This window comes from Trachurus trachurus (assembly GCF_905171665.1).
Source record: "Trachurus trachurus genome assembly, chromosome: 3".
NCBI lineage: Eukaryota > Metazoa > Chordata > Actinopteri > Carangiformes > Carangidae > Trachurus > Trachurus trachurus.
In genome coordinates this window covers 18,760,186-18,775,477 of record NC_139893.1, presented here as the reverse complement: position 1 = coordinate 18,775,477, position 15,292 = coordinate 18,760,186, and the positions used below count along the sequence as shown (strand labels likewise).

General features: G+C 39.6%; 2 protein-coding genes across 2 annotated transcripts; both read left to right on the top strand.

Moving 5' to 3' along the window:
* Nucleotides 1–880: 880 nt before the first annotated feature.
* On the top strand, nucleotides 881–6,131 carry chrna5 (cholinergic receptor, nicotinic, alpha 5; the record flags this gene model as incomplete). Its single annotated transcript, XM_083995634.1, has 7 exons — nucleotides 881–971; nucleotides 3,381–3,532; nucleotides 3,685–3,729; nucleotides 4,467–4,576; nucleotides 4,877–5,054; nucleotides 5,141–5,836; nucleotides 5,973–6,131. 7 exons carry the CDS (start codon nucleotides 881–883, stop codon nucleotides 6,129–6,131), a joined length of 1,431 nt encoding a protein of 476 aa, XP_083851760.1.
* A 2,750-nt stretch (nucleotides 6,132–8,881) lies between these two features.
* Nucleotides 8,882–10,480, top strand: LOC311008127 (UDP-glucuronosyltransferase 2C1-like; the record flags this gene model as incomplete). Its single annotated transcript, XM_084001563.1, has 1 exon — nucleotides 8,882–10,480. One exon carries the CDS (start codon nucleotides 8,882–8,884, stop codon nucleotides 10,478–10,480), a length of 1,599 nt encoding a protein of 532 aa, XP_083857689.1.
* Between the last annotated feature and the right edge of the window lie 4,812 nt (nucleotides 10,481–15,292).

The following is a 15,292-nucleotide window of genomic DNA, read 5'->3' as shown; positions in this document are numbered from 1 at the left end:
CCCACACCATCTCAATATGCTGTCGCCATGGAAGCAGTCACATTCACATACTGAGAGAGTGTAAGGAATAAGAGGAACAAAAAAACACAGCATCACAGGCAGATGTGGACACCAGGTAATAAACTGGACATAGCAGTGGCAGAGCTGCCCTTGTCGTTTCCTGATGATGCTGTGGAGATACATGGAGAGGAGGCAACTGACCCTGTCTGTGTTGAGTGAATACAAGAATGCTTGGAGAGGGGGAAGGGGGGTGGAGGTGGTGGTTGGGGAAAATGGGGCGGGTTCTCTGAAAAAGGAGGAGGAGGATGTGTTTTCTTTGCACAATTGGAGACAGCAGGGAGAGGAGCAGCTGTATGAGGCGAGAGAAAGACCCTGCATGGAATGGAGGAGCGCTAGAGCAGCTCTGTCGCTGTTGTCTGGGTACCCACCATCATCACCGCTCTGGACTGCGTATTAATGGGAGAGACTCAGTGCAGGTACGTATACAGCATTTGCATGCATTACAATGTCAAATGTGCTTATTACCTTGGAGAGATAAGCAAAGTGAGGGTACAGTGCATGCTTGTGCAGGATTCCCGTTCTGTATATCAAAGGTGTGTGATTGAGGCATTTTGTTGTTTAGAATGTGTTTTCGTTTGTTTGCTTGCTTACTTAACGAAGCCTATGTACTGAAATCCATAACTGTGACTGACTATGGTTTACCAAAGGGAGCAGGGGTGGCTGCCATGGGATTTGCACCCTTAACCCATGGCATTGTTAAAGCCTCACTCTACTAGCTCAGCTCCCTCTCCTGTTTTTAATAACCACTGTTTTTAATATTCATTTTCCAGCTCTGTGATGCCTGAGGGACCAGCACTGTGCATCCAGTGCCACCTCTGATATGATGCTGAGAGCAGGAGGAGCAGCCACCTCTCTCGCACTGCTGCTGCTGTTGCCGTTGCTGTGCTGTTGCCACCTGTGTCACTCACTGCGTAAGTTTCCCAAGGACTGGGAATGCCTCTTAAAATTATCATGGTGGCGACAGATGGCATAGTTGGAGATGAGTTGGAGTCTAGTGGATTTGTAACCAAGAAACCAAGGAGGAGGGTGTAGAAATGTATAAATTGCCAGATGGTTTGTAAAGAGTGATGATATCAAGTTAGTGAAACAAAAAAATATCAATGTGAGAGTGATAGCCTTTAAAAGGCTTTTATAGAAAGTGGGTCAACTGTCAATTGAACAAGCAAAACAATTCTACAAGCTAATCTGTCAAATTAACATCTATGACTTAACTTAATTACAAACATTTACAGGGTGAAGTGTTGGACCTCATCCACATTTCATTTGACTTTGCCTGGTTACACAATTCAAACTAAGTAATGAAGAAAATCAGGAAAACTGTGATACATATAAAAAAAAATATATACTTTTGATCTTGATCTGAATGCTGTCCACAAAGCAAACACCAGGTAATCCTGCTATGAGATGAATGCAGCATGAGGCAGGCAGGTGTGCATACAGTATTATGAATATAAAAGGGTATGAGCTGCTGCAGCCAACTCAGCAGGGTAGAATAAGAGGAAAAGGTAGGGTATATGATACAGGGACATGTTATATATATATATATATATATATATATATATATATATATATATATATATATATATATATATATATATATATATATATATATATATATATATATATATATATATATATAAATACAGGGATAAATTGTATCAACTAGCTTATGTCCACTCTAGCCATAACACTGTGTACAGTGTATACATGTATCTACAGTATGTCATAGGTTTTGCATATTTGGCTTGTTATGGCAATGTATCCTATTTACTTTAGATTAGTGTAATTTTCATCGCCTTTATGGTAGTATACATAAAAAAAGTACTCATTCTATATTATCCCATGTTTTTTTTCATGATCTATTACCGATATGCTTTTTGACATGCTGCCCACTGCACCAGGCAGACAGCTGCAAGCATTGACCCAGGTCTCCTTGAAAGTGCAGGAATTCGTTAACGCGAAACATGAACTTTACTCAGCATGATTTTCCCAGCTATTACAAATGAGCATTCCCTTTTCTTGGTGCACATACTGTATATTAACTCAGTGGTTTATTCTGCCTCTGACTCTATGATTACCCATCATACTCTGAAACAGATTAATGTGGAATTCAGCAGTCACTGCAGCTTGCCGCTCAGCCAAGCGGGACGCTGGTCTAAGTGGGGGAGAAGCTGAAGAGATGATGAATTTGCTGATTACAGGGTCATTGATTGAGGGTGTTGCAGCCTTGTCTGTATTGATCTGCAGACACTGAAAGGGTGACACCATACATTTGTGGTCAGTCTAGAAGTAGCTTTCAAGCCACAATCTCCATTCATAAATTGAGTTTATAACTGCGATGGTGAATGATTTAAAGAGCAGGATGAGAGAAATTGCGTGTAATGCAATCAATAATTTTTACTCTGTAGTGGAGATCAGTTTCAGCAAAACAAAGCTGCAATTTGACTGGAGTTTAGGTAGTTACACTATGCACTACACAGACTTTGTCACCTACTCAGTAAATACATTGTAAGCATGTGAGGACAGAAATACATGTATTTTGTTTATATTCTTTTAAATACATAGGCTCATGTTTGGTTAGAAAGAAATAGTCACATAATGCTGATGTGAGTTGGCACCATCTAGTTTTTCTGGGCGTACTGTCTTTTGTCTGTCAATGTGAACTGTGAATCCTAGTAAGTGTTCATTGTTACTTGAGTACACAAATGTTGTATAACAGATTCTTTCACCACCATCAGTCCAAAGTCCAAGTCATGTTTGGGCCTGTCCTGTTCGCTTATTTATCATCTCAAAAAACCACTGGCAAGCAGTTATGTTTTAATAAAATAAATAATAATAAAAAACCAAAGAAAGTTGAGATGAGTTTGATAACAAACACTGGTACACATGAGTCACAGTGTATCAGTGTATAGGAAGTGGTCCAAGCCTCTTCAATGCTATGTACAGTCAAATGTCATGACTGCTTCATTTGATATTATCCTTTTGTAAAATGATGGCTTTGTGGCCGAAAATACTTCCTAACTTTCACTGCACTGTATATTCACACGTGTTTCAGTCAAAGATCTGATGTCTCTCCTTCTTGAAATCAAACCTATACAGTACCACAGAGGTAATATCTGCAGAAACTTGACACATAGACATGGTGGTAAGATCAGAAAGGTGACTGCTGTGCTGTTTGAGGGCAATGTTGGAAACAGAGTTAGAAATTGAGTCATTATCGACAGTGTAGTTGGAATTGGTGAATAAATCAGAGGTACTGTTTTATCAGCTACATGTTGTAATTTTCCTCTTTAACTGTCTTGTCCTCTCCAACCTTTCAGGGGTCCCAAAGCTCTCATCTTATGCAAAAGCAGAGGACAAGCTATTCAAATACCTCTTTGGAAACTACCAGAAATGGGTTCGTCCAGTGGTATATCAAAACCAGACCATCTGTGTCAAGTTTGGACTGGCCATCTCCCAGCTAGTTGATGTGGTGAGGATAAAAAAGCATATTCTTAATATTGTTTATGGATGTGTGTCACTGAGGTGTTAACAGGGCTGAAAGACTGAATAATATTTCAAATATTGTCCTGCCATTTTCTTTTCAAACTAAGGTTTTAACAGATTGTTGTTTTGCCATTCTAGGATGAGAAAAACCAGCTGATGACAACCAATGTGTGGATGAAACAGGTAAGTGAAACATCGCACCTAACGCTACCAGCTGCGGCAGCATTGCATTTGGCCATCATCTAAACATTCAGGTAACATTATAAGTGAGTGGTTAGGGCTATGGAAATACTTTTACAGCCTCTGGCTTACATGGCATTTTGAGACAACCAGTCACTTTCACCTCGGCCCTCTTTAATCTGATCTGGTGGCATTTCACTGACAGTCCTCATCTATATGAGTCCTTTTCGTACTGTGCCCACGCACCTGCCTCCACAAGTCATTTCCTCCCCACCCAGGCTCCTGTCAGCCTTATTCATGGTCTTGGGGTGTCCTGTCTGTCATGCATCTTATGAATTATCCCCAAAGACCAGGCCGTTCAGGTTAATGGAAGGGCAGAGGACACAGATGCCTTTGGCAAAATGAAAGGAATATCTCTTTCATCTCCTTTTCCTTTTAATTTTTTTCTTTTTCACAAACTGTCTCATCTTCAACATTATTCTATCACAAGTATGACATGTCCAAGAATATGATAGATTTGCTATTAAAAGTACTGGAAGACAGATTTTATTATAGACCCAGACAAGCTGTTTCTCTGGTGTTTGTGAGAAGCTAAGTTAGCTGACTGCTTGTTCACACAAAGGTTGCTCAGGACAGCAAGTAAGTAGTATATCTAACAAAAGGACAAGCTTATCTTTAAAGTCACTATGTATAGATATTTATTTTGTTGAATCTTCATAATTTTATTTTCCTGTGTATAGGAGTGGACTGACATGAAGCTCAGATGGGACCCTGATGAGTATTTGGGCATCACAACTGTCCGAGTCCCCTCTGATAGGCTCTGGCTTCCTGATGTTGTACTGTATGATAAGTATGTGCATTTTACATACATTTCATATTTTCCAAATTCAATATGTTGTCATGGCCATAATGATATGCTATGCATGCAGCACTAGAATTTCAAGAGACCATCTAATAATCAAAATTACGTTATTTGAGTAGAAATTGTGAGAGGACATAGTTGGTGTAGTGCCTATGGATTCAGTGTGACAGGAGTACCAAAAAAAATGAAGTGTATTCTAGAACCCAAACTATAGCTTTGAATGTAAAATACAGCCTGACATGAAATAGAAGTTCTTAAAACAACGATAAATGTTGTTTCTTTCAACAGTTCAGACGGGCGTTTTGAAGGAACTGTCACCAAAGCTGTTGTTAGGTTTGATGGAACTATATCATGGACACCACCAGCCAATTACAAGTCAGCCTGCACCATCGATGTCACCTTCTTCCCATTTGATCTCCAGAACTGCTCCATGAAGTTTGGTTCCTGGACATATGATGGCTCCCAGGTGAGTCTCTCCTCCAAGGTGTGTATAGTCTATTAAGCTCAGTTGTGTCCAGTGATTGACATGACATTGTCCTCATTATTTAACAGGTGGACATCATTCTGGAGGACTTCCACGTGGACAAGCAGGACTATTTTGACAATGGTGAATGGGAGATAGTAAAGGCCACAGGCAGCCGTGGTCTGAGGAAAGATGGAAGCTCTTCCTACCCCACCATCACCTACTCCTTCATCATTCGCAGGTTGCCTCTTTTCTACACCCTCTTTCTCATCATCCCTTGCATTGGCCTGTCCTTCCTCACCATCCTTGTTTTCTACCTGCCCTCCAACGGTGGTGAGAAGATCTCTCTCTGCACCTCGGTGCTGGTGTCGCTCACTGTTTTCCTCCTGGTCATCGAGGAGATTATCCCGTCCTCCTCAAAGGCTATCCCTCTCATTGGGGAGTACCTAGTCTTCACCATGATCTTTGTCACACTTTCCATCATCATCACAGTCTTTGCCATCAACATCCACCATCGGTCCTCTTCTACACACCATGGCATGGCACCTTGGGTGAGGAAGATTTTCCTGCATCGACTGCCTAAGCTGCTGTGCATGCGCAGCCATGTGGATCGTTATGCCACAGCTGGAGTTGCCAGGACGGGAGGAGGACTAGGACTGGGTATGATGAAGGACTCAGCACCTGAACTCACCCCGCTTCTCTACACAAGACGTCACCTGCAAGCAGCTTTGGATTCTATTCGCTACATAACCATGCATGTGGTTAAAGAAAATGAGGTCAGAGAGGTGAGTTTGTTGGAATTTTCCTGTTTATCTTTCTTTAATTTGTTATAAACAATCATTTTTGATCCTACACAGTTTGTCACTAAATACTTAGAAATTTCGTGTCGAGAGAGTAACACGTGTGTCTTTTCTGGCACAGGTGGTACAAGACTGGAAGTTTGTAGCACAGGTTCTGGATCGAATGTTTCTGTGGGCCTTCCTCCTGGTGTCCATCCTTGGCTCTGCTCTTCTCTTCATCCCAGTTATTTACAAATGGGCCAACATCATTGTCCCTAACCATGTTGGAAGTCTCCTCTAAGGACATTATGGAAATTGAGTTAAAGCACATTAACAGTTCACTGAGCAAGTGAAGATTAGCAATGAGAAATGGGCCTGCTCTCCACAGTCCCTCTGTAAACTACTGCTGTGGCAGAGCTCAAGCTGCAGATTTAAGACCTGAGCTTCTCACAGAACCATGTTTTTTATTTTTAATTATTACTATTATTTTATCTCAAAAATTCTGAATTCTGTATTTGATTTGATTTAAACATGAATGAAAATTGGTGTACTACTACATATAAGAAACCTCAGAAATGAAATGATCCATGTCCAGTACAATTTTCTCTGTATTTCAATAAATTCTAGTACATTCATTTCATCGAGTATACACTGGGATCATAGAGTACAGGTGTATCATTGGGCCTAGTAGAAAAACAGCGCGAGCATGTCCTCACGGTATCATATAGGATTACTGTTTTACTAATGGCTTTTATGTTTATGCAGGTTACAGAATAGAGTGATTAATTTAATTCAATTCATTTCAGTAATTTATGGATCCCTGGAAAGCCAATTACAAGGCAGCCCCCCAGATCAGCAACCGAAACATGACAGATAAGAGAAGATGTGTGTGAGAGAGAGGAAACAGAGGGATCTCTCATGCCGGGACTTGAATTTTCCAGGCAGCCCCTGCACCCTTCAGCCTGAGAAAACATCCTGCGTTATCCAGGATGACACATCACAATATTCATTATGGGCCTAACTCTAATGTTTTTAACATACTGATACTGAGATTAAGCACAATGACCTAGCTCCATCACAACTGAAAAATAGCTATTATAACTCCTCAACATCTGTCTTGTTGTTTGATTGATGTTGCATGCAGATGCCTCAGATTATGTAAATTTGGAGACATGTATTAAAGGACCTTAGGGTCACTTTTCCATATCTCTGAGAACCAGGATGACTCTTGTGTTCTGCAGCTTAGCAGCTCTCAGCCTGTGGTTGACCCTGCACTGCCTCTCCATGGCCATGTTAAACCATTACAGTTGAAAAAGAAACATAGGCACCACTAGTATGTACACTGCAGAGCAACTGACTTCAAATAGCTACAAAGGTCTGCTCATTAATAATACTGTAAAGATAGATCACTTACACTCATCAGATTGTATTAAAGCAGATATCAGCTTCACGGCCGTTTTGGCTAATGCTGCGTTCAAGGCAGGCTTTTGAAACCGTAAGTTACAGCTTCAAGTCACAACTACGACTTGGTAGCGTTCCAGGTAACCCGTAGCTCGTGTTTTTACCATCCTGTTGTCTGTGAAAGTTCCCTATAACGGCCACTCGTAACTTCCGACCCGTGAACTCGTACCAGATCGAACTGGTATGACTTCACAGGAAGGAAAAACACAAAGTACGAGTTTCTTTGAACGCACCATGAGTTAGCAGCCCCCGCCCTTGTCAGGCATCAATTGGTCCTCGTGCTACGTCACCACATTCACGCGCATCCCTTGGCTGCACACACAGCCCTTCATGCCGTTCTCTCTCCTCATTGGATAACACTTGTATCCCACAAGGAACATTTTCTCCTCGGGTTACAGCAGAGCAGAGTGACGGAGAGACTCGTGTTTAGGCTGAAATACTTCATGTAAGTGATTGCTGACGGAAAATAGGACTATTTAGGACTTATATTAACAAAAACATTCCACTGATATCTGCTTTAAGTATAGATTTACTGTTGACATATGAACCCTCATTACTGCACATGTTAGTTTTATTTTAGACTTACAGTAAGAGTGACATGATACTTGAAAGTTGTACTGCTCTTAGGGACTTATCAAATATTATATTAAGTTTACTAATTTTTTAAACGTATTAAATTTACATCAAGGTACACTATATTATATATATATACCGGTATATATATACTGTATATACACTTTTGCAATTGTACAGCACTTTGGTCGACTGAGGTTGTTTTAAATGTGCTCTATAAATAGTGACTTGACTTGACTATATGTACAGTATATACTATACTGTTTTTAAGTACATTTAGATCATGGAGTGTTTTTAAAAGGTGTGAGGTATGAGCAGAAAACACCTAGACAGACCACATTATTTGTCTACATGTTAGGCGCTACTGTTGTTGAGGCCTCTCTGGATTATAAAGCAAATACTTCTGTCTTCAGCTTATTGCACTGCAACAGTTACATACGGTAAGCCGGATTCATTTTACACCTTTAGTATGATGTAAGGCAAAGACAGGCTAGTTGTTGCAAGTATGTAACTTGTTATTTTAATAACATACAATATTATCCAGACACCTTAGGTTTGTCCCAGAGGATTTGCATCTTTTAGGTGATTTTGTATGAATGTTTCTGAGTGAGTGCATGCCGCAAACAGTTAAAGAAAAATATCTCCGGCTAAATTCACACAAGGGAAAACAAATAGCTGTTACATGAATCTGCCCACAGCTTCAATAAAGAGGTCACGTTGTTCTTCAAGAAAGGCCCAAAGAAAAGCTTAATGATAATCTTCTTATGAGAGCTTTCCTGAAATTTGCACTATGCATTCTCTGGTAGTTTCACACCAACATCCAAGGAATAAGCGTATGCATGCTCGGGGCTGCCTCATATAAAACAGGTATGTAACAGTTTGATCTTGCATGAAATTATATTCTCCTTTCTCAGAGGGAAACCTGAATGCAAAAAAAGTAAAAAAGACTTGTATGGTAGGTGTCATTCAGAGACACCCCAAATTAAATTTTATATCTGTTCTTCTTTCAGGTTAAAGATGTCGCCAGGTGGAAGGATAAAAACTTTTATTCTCCTTTTATTCTTGGGATTCTTTACATTCAGAATGTGTCATGGGGGAAAGGTTTTGATCGTACCTTTAGAGGGAAGCCACTGGGTCAACATGGATATCATGATCAAAGCACTCCACTCTCGAGGACACTCCGTTGATGTGGTACGAACCAATGAAAGCTGGTACATCAAGGATGACTGTCCACACTACAAGACAATCACAGTTCCTGTCAGTGAGGCTTTTAATCATGACTTTATTAAACCGATCCTGAAAAGGATAATTGAAATAGAAAGGGGAGGGGGCTCTGCTGTGAACTTTGTGAGTTTGCAGGTCGAGATGTTCACTGCAATGTTTGACATTCATAGAATAATGTGCAAAATGGCTACTGTCATGTTTAAAGACAAAGCGTTGATGGATAGTTTAAAGGAGAGAAAATATGACCTAGTCCTTACTGACCCAGCATGGGGTGCAGGTATATTGTTATCTCACGCTCTTAAGCTACCTCTGGTCTATAATGTGCGGTGGATCACTAGTGGAGAGGGACATTTGGCCATTGCACCTTCTCCTTTATCGTATATCCCAATGACTGGCTCAGGGTTGTCAGACAAAATGAGTTTCATACAGAGACTCACAAATCTATTATTTTATGTAATTTGGCAAGCTCAGGATGCATTTCTAATTAGCCCTCAGTATCAAGCTGTTTGTGATGAGTTCTTTGGCCCAGAGGTCAGATACAGTGACTTATTACGAGGAGCAGACCTGTGGCTGATGAGAGTGGACTTTGTGTTTGAGTTCCCTCGGCCCACCATGCCTAATGTTGTGTACATTGGAGGGTTTCAATGTAAACCTTCTGAACCACTTCCTGAACACCTGGAGGAGTTTGTGCAGAGTTCTGGAGAACATGGATTCATCATTATGTCTCTGGGGACGTTTGTGAATGAACTTCCTGCTGACTTGACCAATGAGATCGCTGCAGCTTTTGCTAAATTACCTCAGAAAGTCATCTGGAGGCATAAAGGTGACAGACCAGCCACTGTAGGCAACAACACTATGATAGTGGACTGGATGCCACAGAATGACCTCCTTGGACATTCCAAGATTAAACTATTCGTGGCTCATGGGGGAACAAACGGAGTTCAAGAAGCTATTTATCATGGAGTCCCAGTTGTGGGTCTGCCTGTTTTTTTTGACCAGTATGACAACCTGCTCCGACTAAAGGAAAAAGGAGCAGCTAAGATTCTTACATTAGCTACTGTGGACAAAGACAACACCCTCCTCAATGCCATAGAGGAAGTCCTCAATGAGCCCTCTTACAGGATGAACATGCAGAGACTCTCCAGGCTGCACAGAGATCAGCCAATGCAGCCACTGGACTCCGCCCTCTTCTGGATAGAGTTCGTTATGAGACACAAAGGTGCAGCTCACCTCAGAACAGAGTCCTACAAACTGCCCTGGTACTCCTACCACTCTATCGACATAATTCTGTCTTTTCTGGTAACTACTTCAGTATTTACTTTTCTTCCTCTTGTTTTTTTTAGACTTGGATGTCTTAAGAAATGCAAGAAAACACAAACAAATAAAAAATGAAAACAACCTGCTCTTAGCTTACCTGACTAAAATATTTTTTGTCATTTCATGTAACGCAACCTTGAATTCATGAATTCATTACATTTTCTCAATGTAAAAATACTTTCTTTAACTCAATTTATGGTGCAGTCAAGGGATTCTGATTGCTTATGACTATTCAAGCCTTTAGTAAATAATAGGAATTTCTTTTTTCCCAATAAAGCTTTATTATGTAACAATGAGAATGAGCCACCAGGGAGAGTAGGGTGAAAATGTGACACTATAGATTCAGTGTTAGCAGGCACAGCAGACAGAAATGCTAATTAGCAAACAAAGACAACTGCACTCTGTTCAGAAATGTGTGTTTGATGAAAGCTGCAAGCATTCACTAATTATAAATAACTTTCCACATATTCCATTTTCCAGCTGAATAGGCTACTTGGGATAGTTTTCCCTTAGAGGGAAACAGATGAAAACATGGCAGAAATAAAGAGAAAACTGTTAACATGAACCCCAAGCCTGAAGCCACCATTAAGTTTACAACTTTGGCCTCCTCTAGTGGTAGCAAGAGAAAATACACTGTGACAGACAGCAATCATACTTTTTGGTGACAAAGCAAGCTCTGTTCTTTCCTTCAGGAGAGCAGCAGTAATGAGAGTGGGTAGAAAAACAACACTCACAATCACAAATGCACTGGATGCTCCAGCTGATTGGTGGGTTATCAACCAGAAGCAATCATTCTGTGCTAGAAAGAGAGACCGCCTAATCACGGAAGGTCTTTAGACTCGCAGGTTGAACTTTCGTAATGGTACACTAGGTTAATGGTGAATGCAGCAGGCTACTGATTAGATAGTGTCTAATCATGAATTACATGAGTTCTTAATCATGCAATTACAATTTTTGAAACATGAAACATTCAGATAATTGATCTGAGTCCTAGCTGGACTTGGTTTTGGTGGTGGATTGTAAGATCAACAAAGACGAATTCATTTCATTTTCATTTATTTGTTCATTCCAATCCAGTTCTTGGAAAGTACATTATATGAAGTTAACAAAATAACATACCCTGCTGATACAGACAATAAATATTTTCCTCTGCGTAACAGCTGGTAACATTATATTATTTAACATTTTATTCATTTTCATTTTCTTTCCATGTTGGCTTGTTAGCGAGAAAGGAATCTAAAGACTAATAAACATTTTTAACAACAAGAAGTACTAGAATTACTGCCATGTGGTTGTATGCCTCTACTACTGTCGTAGAAAATATTAACAATTTGTGTGAAATTTTGTTATAATTGCTATGAGGAGTCTTAAAGTGTGGCTAAATATGTTTGTGAAAATACAATTTCCTTGAGTTCATTCAGAAGGAACTATCAAAAGGAGATATCACATTCACAAGGCCAAAGTTGTATTTTGCGAGATAATCTTGACCTTTAACGTTTGAGTGCCAAAATCTAACCTGTTCATCCTTGAAGGACATTTGTGCCAAATTTGAATGGATTCCCCTGATATGTTTTCAAGAGTTTTTGTTTTTTGACAACACTAAGACCTTGACAAAAGAAAATCTTGTTGAAAAAAAAAATCAGTTGATCCTTGAGTCCTAACCACAAAAAATGTTGCCAACTGTACTTGTTTTTTTTGTATGAATATATTGCATTGTGATGATAACCATAAATTGTGTATCAATGAATCAATTAAAAACAAAAAAAAGGTCGGCAGGTGGGTAACATTGGTGTTGCCAGGAGGTCAGTGTTGTTTGTGTTTGTTGTTTGTGATAGCTAACTGGTTAATTAGAGAGCAGAGGTAGGGTTGTTGCGTCGAGTACATGATCTGCAGGAAGTGACATCATAGACAACATGCAAACTTTACTTATCTGTGCCTAAACTTAAACAATGGCTTCACTTACTTTTTGTTCTTTCCCCCCTATTTTACACCTGTACTACATGTCAGTTTTACTAAACTTAACCAGTCGGGGATTCTCGACGATTTTTGGTGAGGCTCTACGTCACTTCCTGCAGATCATGTACTCCATCTAGCCACAACCAGCAGGTAGGCTACTGCTGTCAGACTCATGTTGAGTAGGCTATCGTTAAATGTCTAGTTTGCTAAGATGTGGTGCTACTGATGTGATGTTAGCTGTCTGCAGCAACAGTAGCCAGATATTTTCCATCTTGCTCTGTATCATGTTGTCATAAGATGGAGCTTTGAAACAGCATGAACAAGGCTGTGTTTTTATTTTCAAGAAGTAAATGTTTTTTCCTACAGTGGCAGTGCACTTGAATGCACCTTGAAGAGTGTGAGGTAACAGCTGAAAAAACTAACTTAAGTAGTCCAAATTCTACAAACTTTTAGCTTTAACTTTTAATTGGTGTGTTGTGACATCATCACTACAGAGTTCAAAAGGTTTTATAGCCATGGACACCTAAAAACACACATCTTTCTCAAATTGTGCACTTATTTGCTTGGATGCATACTACAAAACTCCTTGTTAGTCTAACTGCAGGTACACATCCTCCTTTCTTACTGACTCTATTTAGCTATTACTCCACTGTGTTATGGTGCTGTGATTGTGAGCACGTCATTTGTTTTATGAAGTTTCATGAGGTTTGTTATGCTTCATCTTTGAAGCAAAACAAAGAGCATGCACCTCAACACCATGTAAGATGTTCAGGATCCCACCATAATGATGCTGCTATCAATAAGCATTGATTCATTTGGGGTGTGGAGCTTGTGGAGGAGAACTAAAGAGAGGGTTGTACTTGTTTTGCTGTTGAAAGCAGTCCTTCTCCAATACTGCTTACTCCACCTTTAATTAAGTTAATGATCATCCTCTGAGAATTCATTGTGTTCATTTTTTTTTTTTTACGGAATGGAATCTAGTTATGTTTTCTTTCTGTCATCATGAGTAATTAAACATACTGTTATTTCCCCAGAGTCTCTCCTTACAGTAATTTCATTTTCGGCATTTCTCCCTCTTCCTTTGTCAGCCCCTGCCCTGCCCCAGTATCAACATAGGAAAACTCTATGTTTAAATTCACAAGAAAGACATGAAAGTGGTCTCCATCCAGGTGACACTGAATAAAAACGTGGTCTGACTCTTTCTCGGGTAAGACTGGACAAGTTGGCATACACCAAGAATTTCAAGGGTATCAGAGATGGCACATATGACATACATTATCTCTTGTCACTGACAATCAATCACTTACTGAAATGTCTGTTTTGGTCATCCTCCTCTGCTGTGAGGATGACTAACTTTGTACCTGGTAAGGGTGGTTTTTGTTCAGCACCATTGTACAGATTCCAAAGACATCTTTACATACATAAACATAAACCATGGAGTGTTTCTTGAATCCAGATGTGCTGCACATTACCCGAAGGTCACTGCTCTCACTTTCCCTTTTTTACAGGGTGCAGGACTCTCGCAGGAAAAAAATAAATCTGCAAAATTAATTTATTGAAATAGAGACAAACCTTGGAATTATAAATGATACAAGGCAAAAACAATCATCGTCTCCTCATCAATGAAAGCTTACTGTTTGTTTTGTTCACAACCTGCTTTTCAAGGAGTCCTTGAAGAATAAGAAAAATAAATTCACATTCCCTTCAATCTGCGTGCATAATTTCACTCAATTATTAATACAAACAGTAAAATACTCACATACAAGTGTCATGATGTATTCCTGACTCCACAGTCACCTCTCAGATTGTTGTCTGAACAACCTGAGAGCAGAAAGCTGAAATTTCTGCATTTTATTCTGCATGTGCAGAAACTAGTGAACCACTTCCTGTACAGTCTGTGGTGGCTTGTAATATTTGAGAAAACAATCATCAGCAAGAAAGCACATACTTACAGTACCAGATAGCAGTCTGAAAACAGCCTTATGCTCAGTATGACATATTTAGAATTAACACTTCCCCCTCTTTAGGATGTAACCTTCAGAAAATATTAATGGATACTCTTAAGAAGCTCTTTTTGTCGTTATCTGTTTGGGAGATCCCCTGTAGATCAGCCACAAGATCTGAGTGAGCTTTAATTAAATTCATTAGCCAGGGGTTTCTTATCAGATGTGACAGAGGGCTTCTACAGTATCTGTCTGTGCTTCCCTGCCAGCATTCAATTAACATAGGCTGCATTTTCTTTTAATCACATAGCTTGCCATCTGCTCAGATTTTAGAGTCACACAGTGACATACTGAGGAGTAGACCACATACAGGGTGCTAAAACACTTTCAGCACAGTCAGGAATAAAGTTTGACTTAATGTCAAGATTCAGTGTTTTTCCAATGGCACCATATATTCATTTCTAAGACTTGTGGTGGTGTATGTGCACTGGGCTGTTAAGACATGCTGCACATCCTTTGTATTAAGAGTGGAAAATTGTATTTTGGCCAGGAAGCCAATAAGCTCCTTCATCATTTGCTGGTCTATATCGATTGTGATCCAATAAGCTGAGTTGGCTCCACAGGGGCCTGGAGGATGTGAAACAGAGTAATAAACTGCTCCTTAGTGGTCTCTTTGAAATTACATCTTCACCTCACAGCTTTTGTAAATATTTGGTATCACAAGGAAACCACCATCTCTAATTTATTCATCTATGATCTGTCTATATCTGTTCTGATTTATTTACAAATACAAGTAAACAAGGCCTTAATTATTTACATTTACTTAAAATGTCTCTACAATTCAAATACTTTTAGGGATTTTGTAAATACATTATATTCAACAAATGCTAAATTGTACGGCCACCACACTGTCCTGAAGTTATCTGGACAAAATCAAACAGCAGCTCTCTTAATGCATTTGAGCTTTTTAAAGTTTTAGTACCAGTAT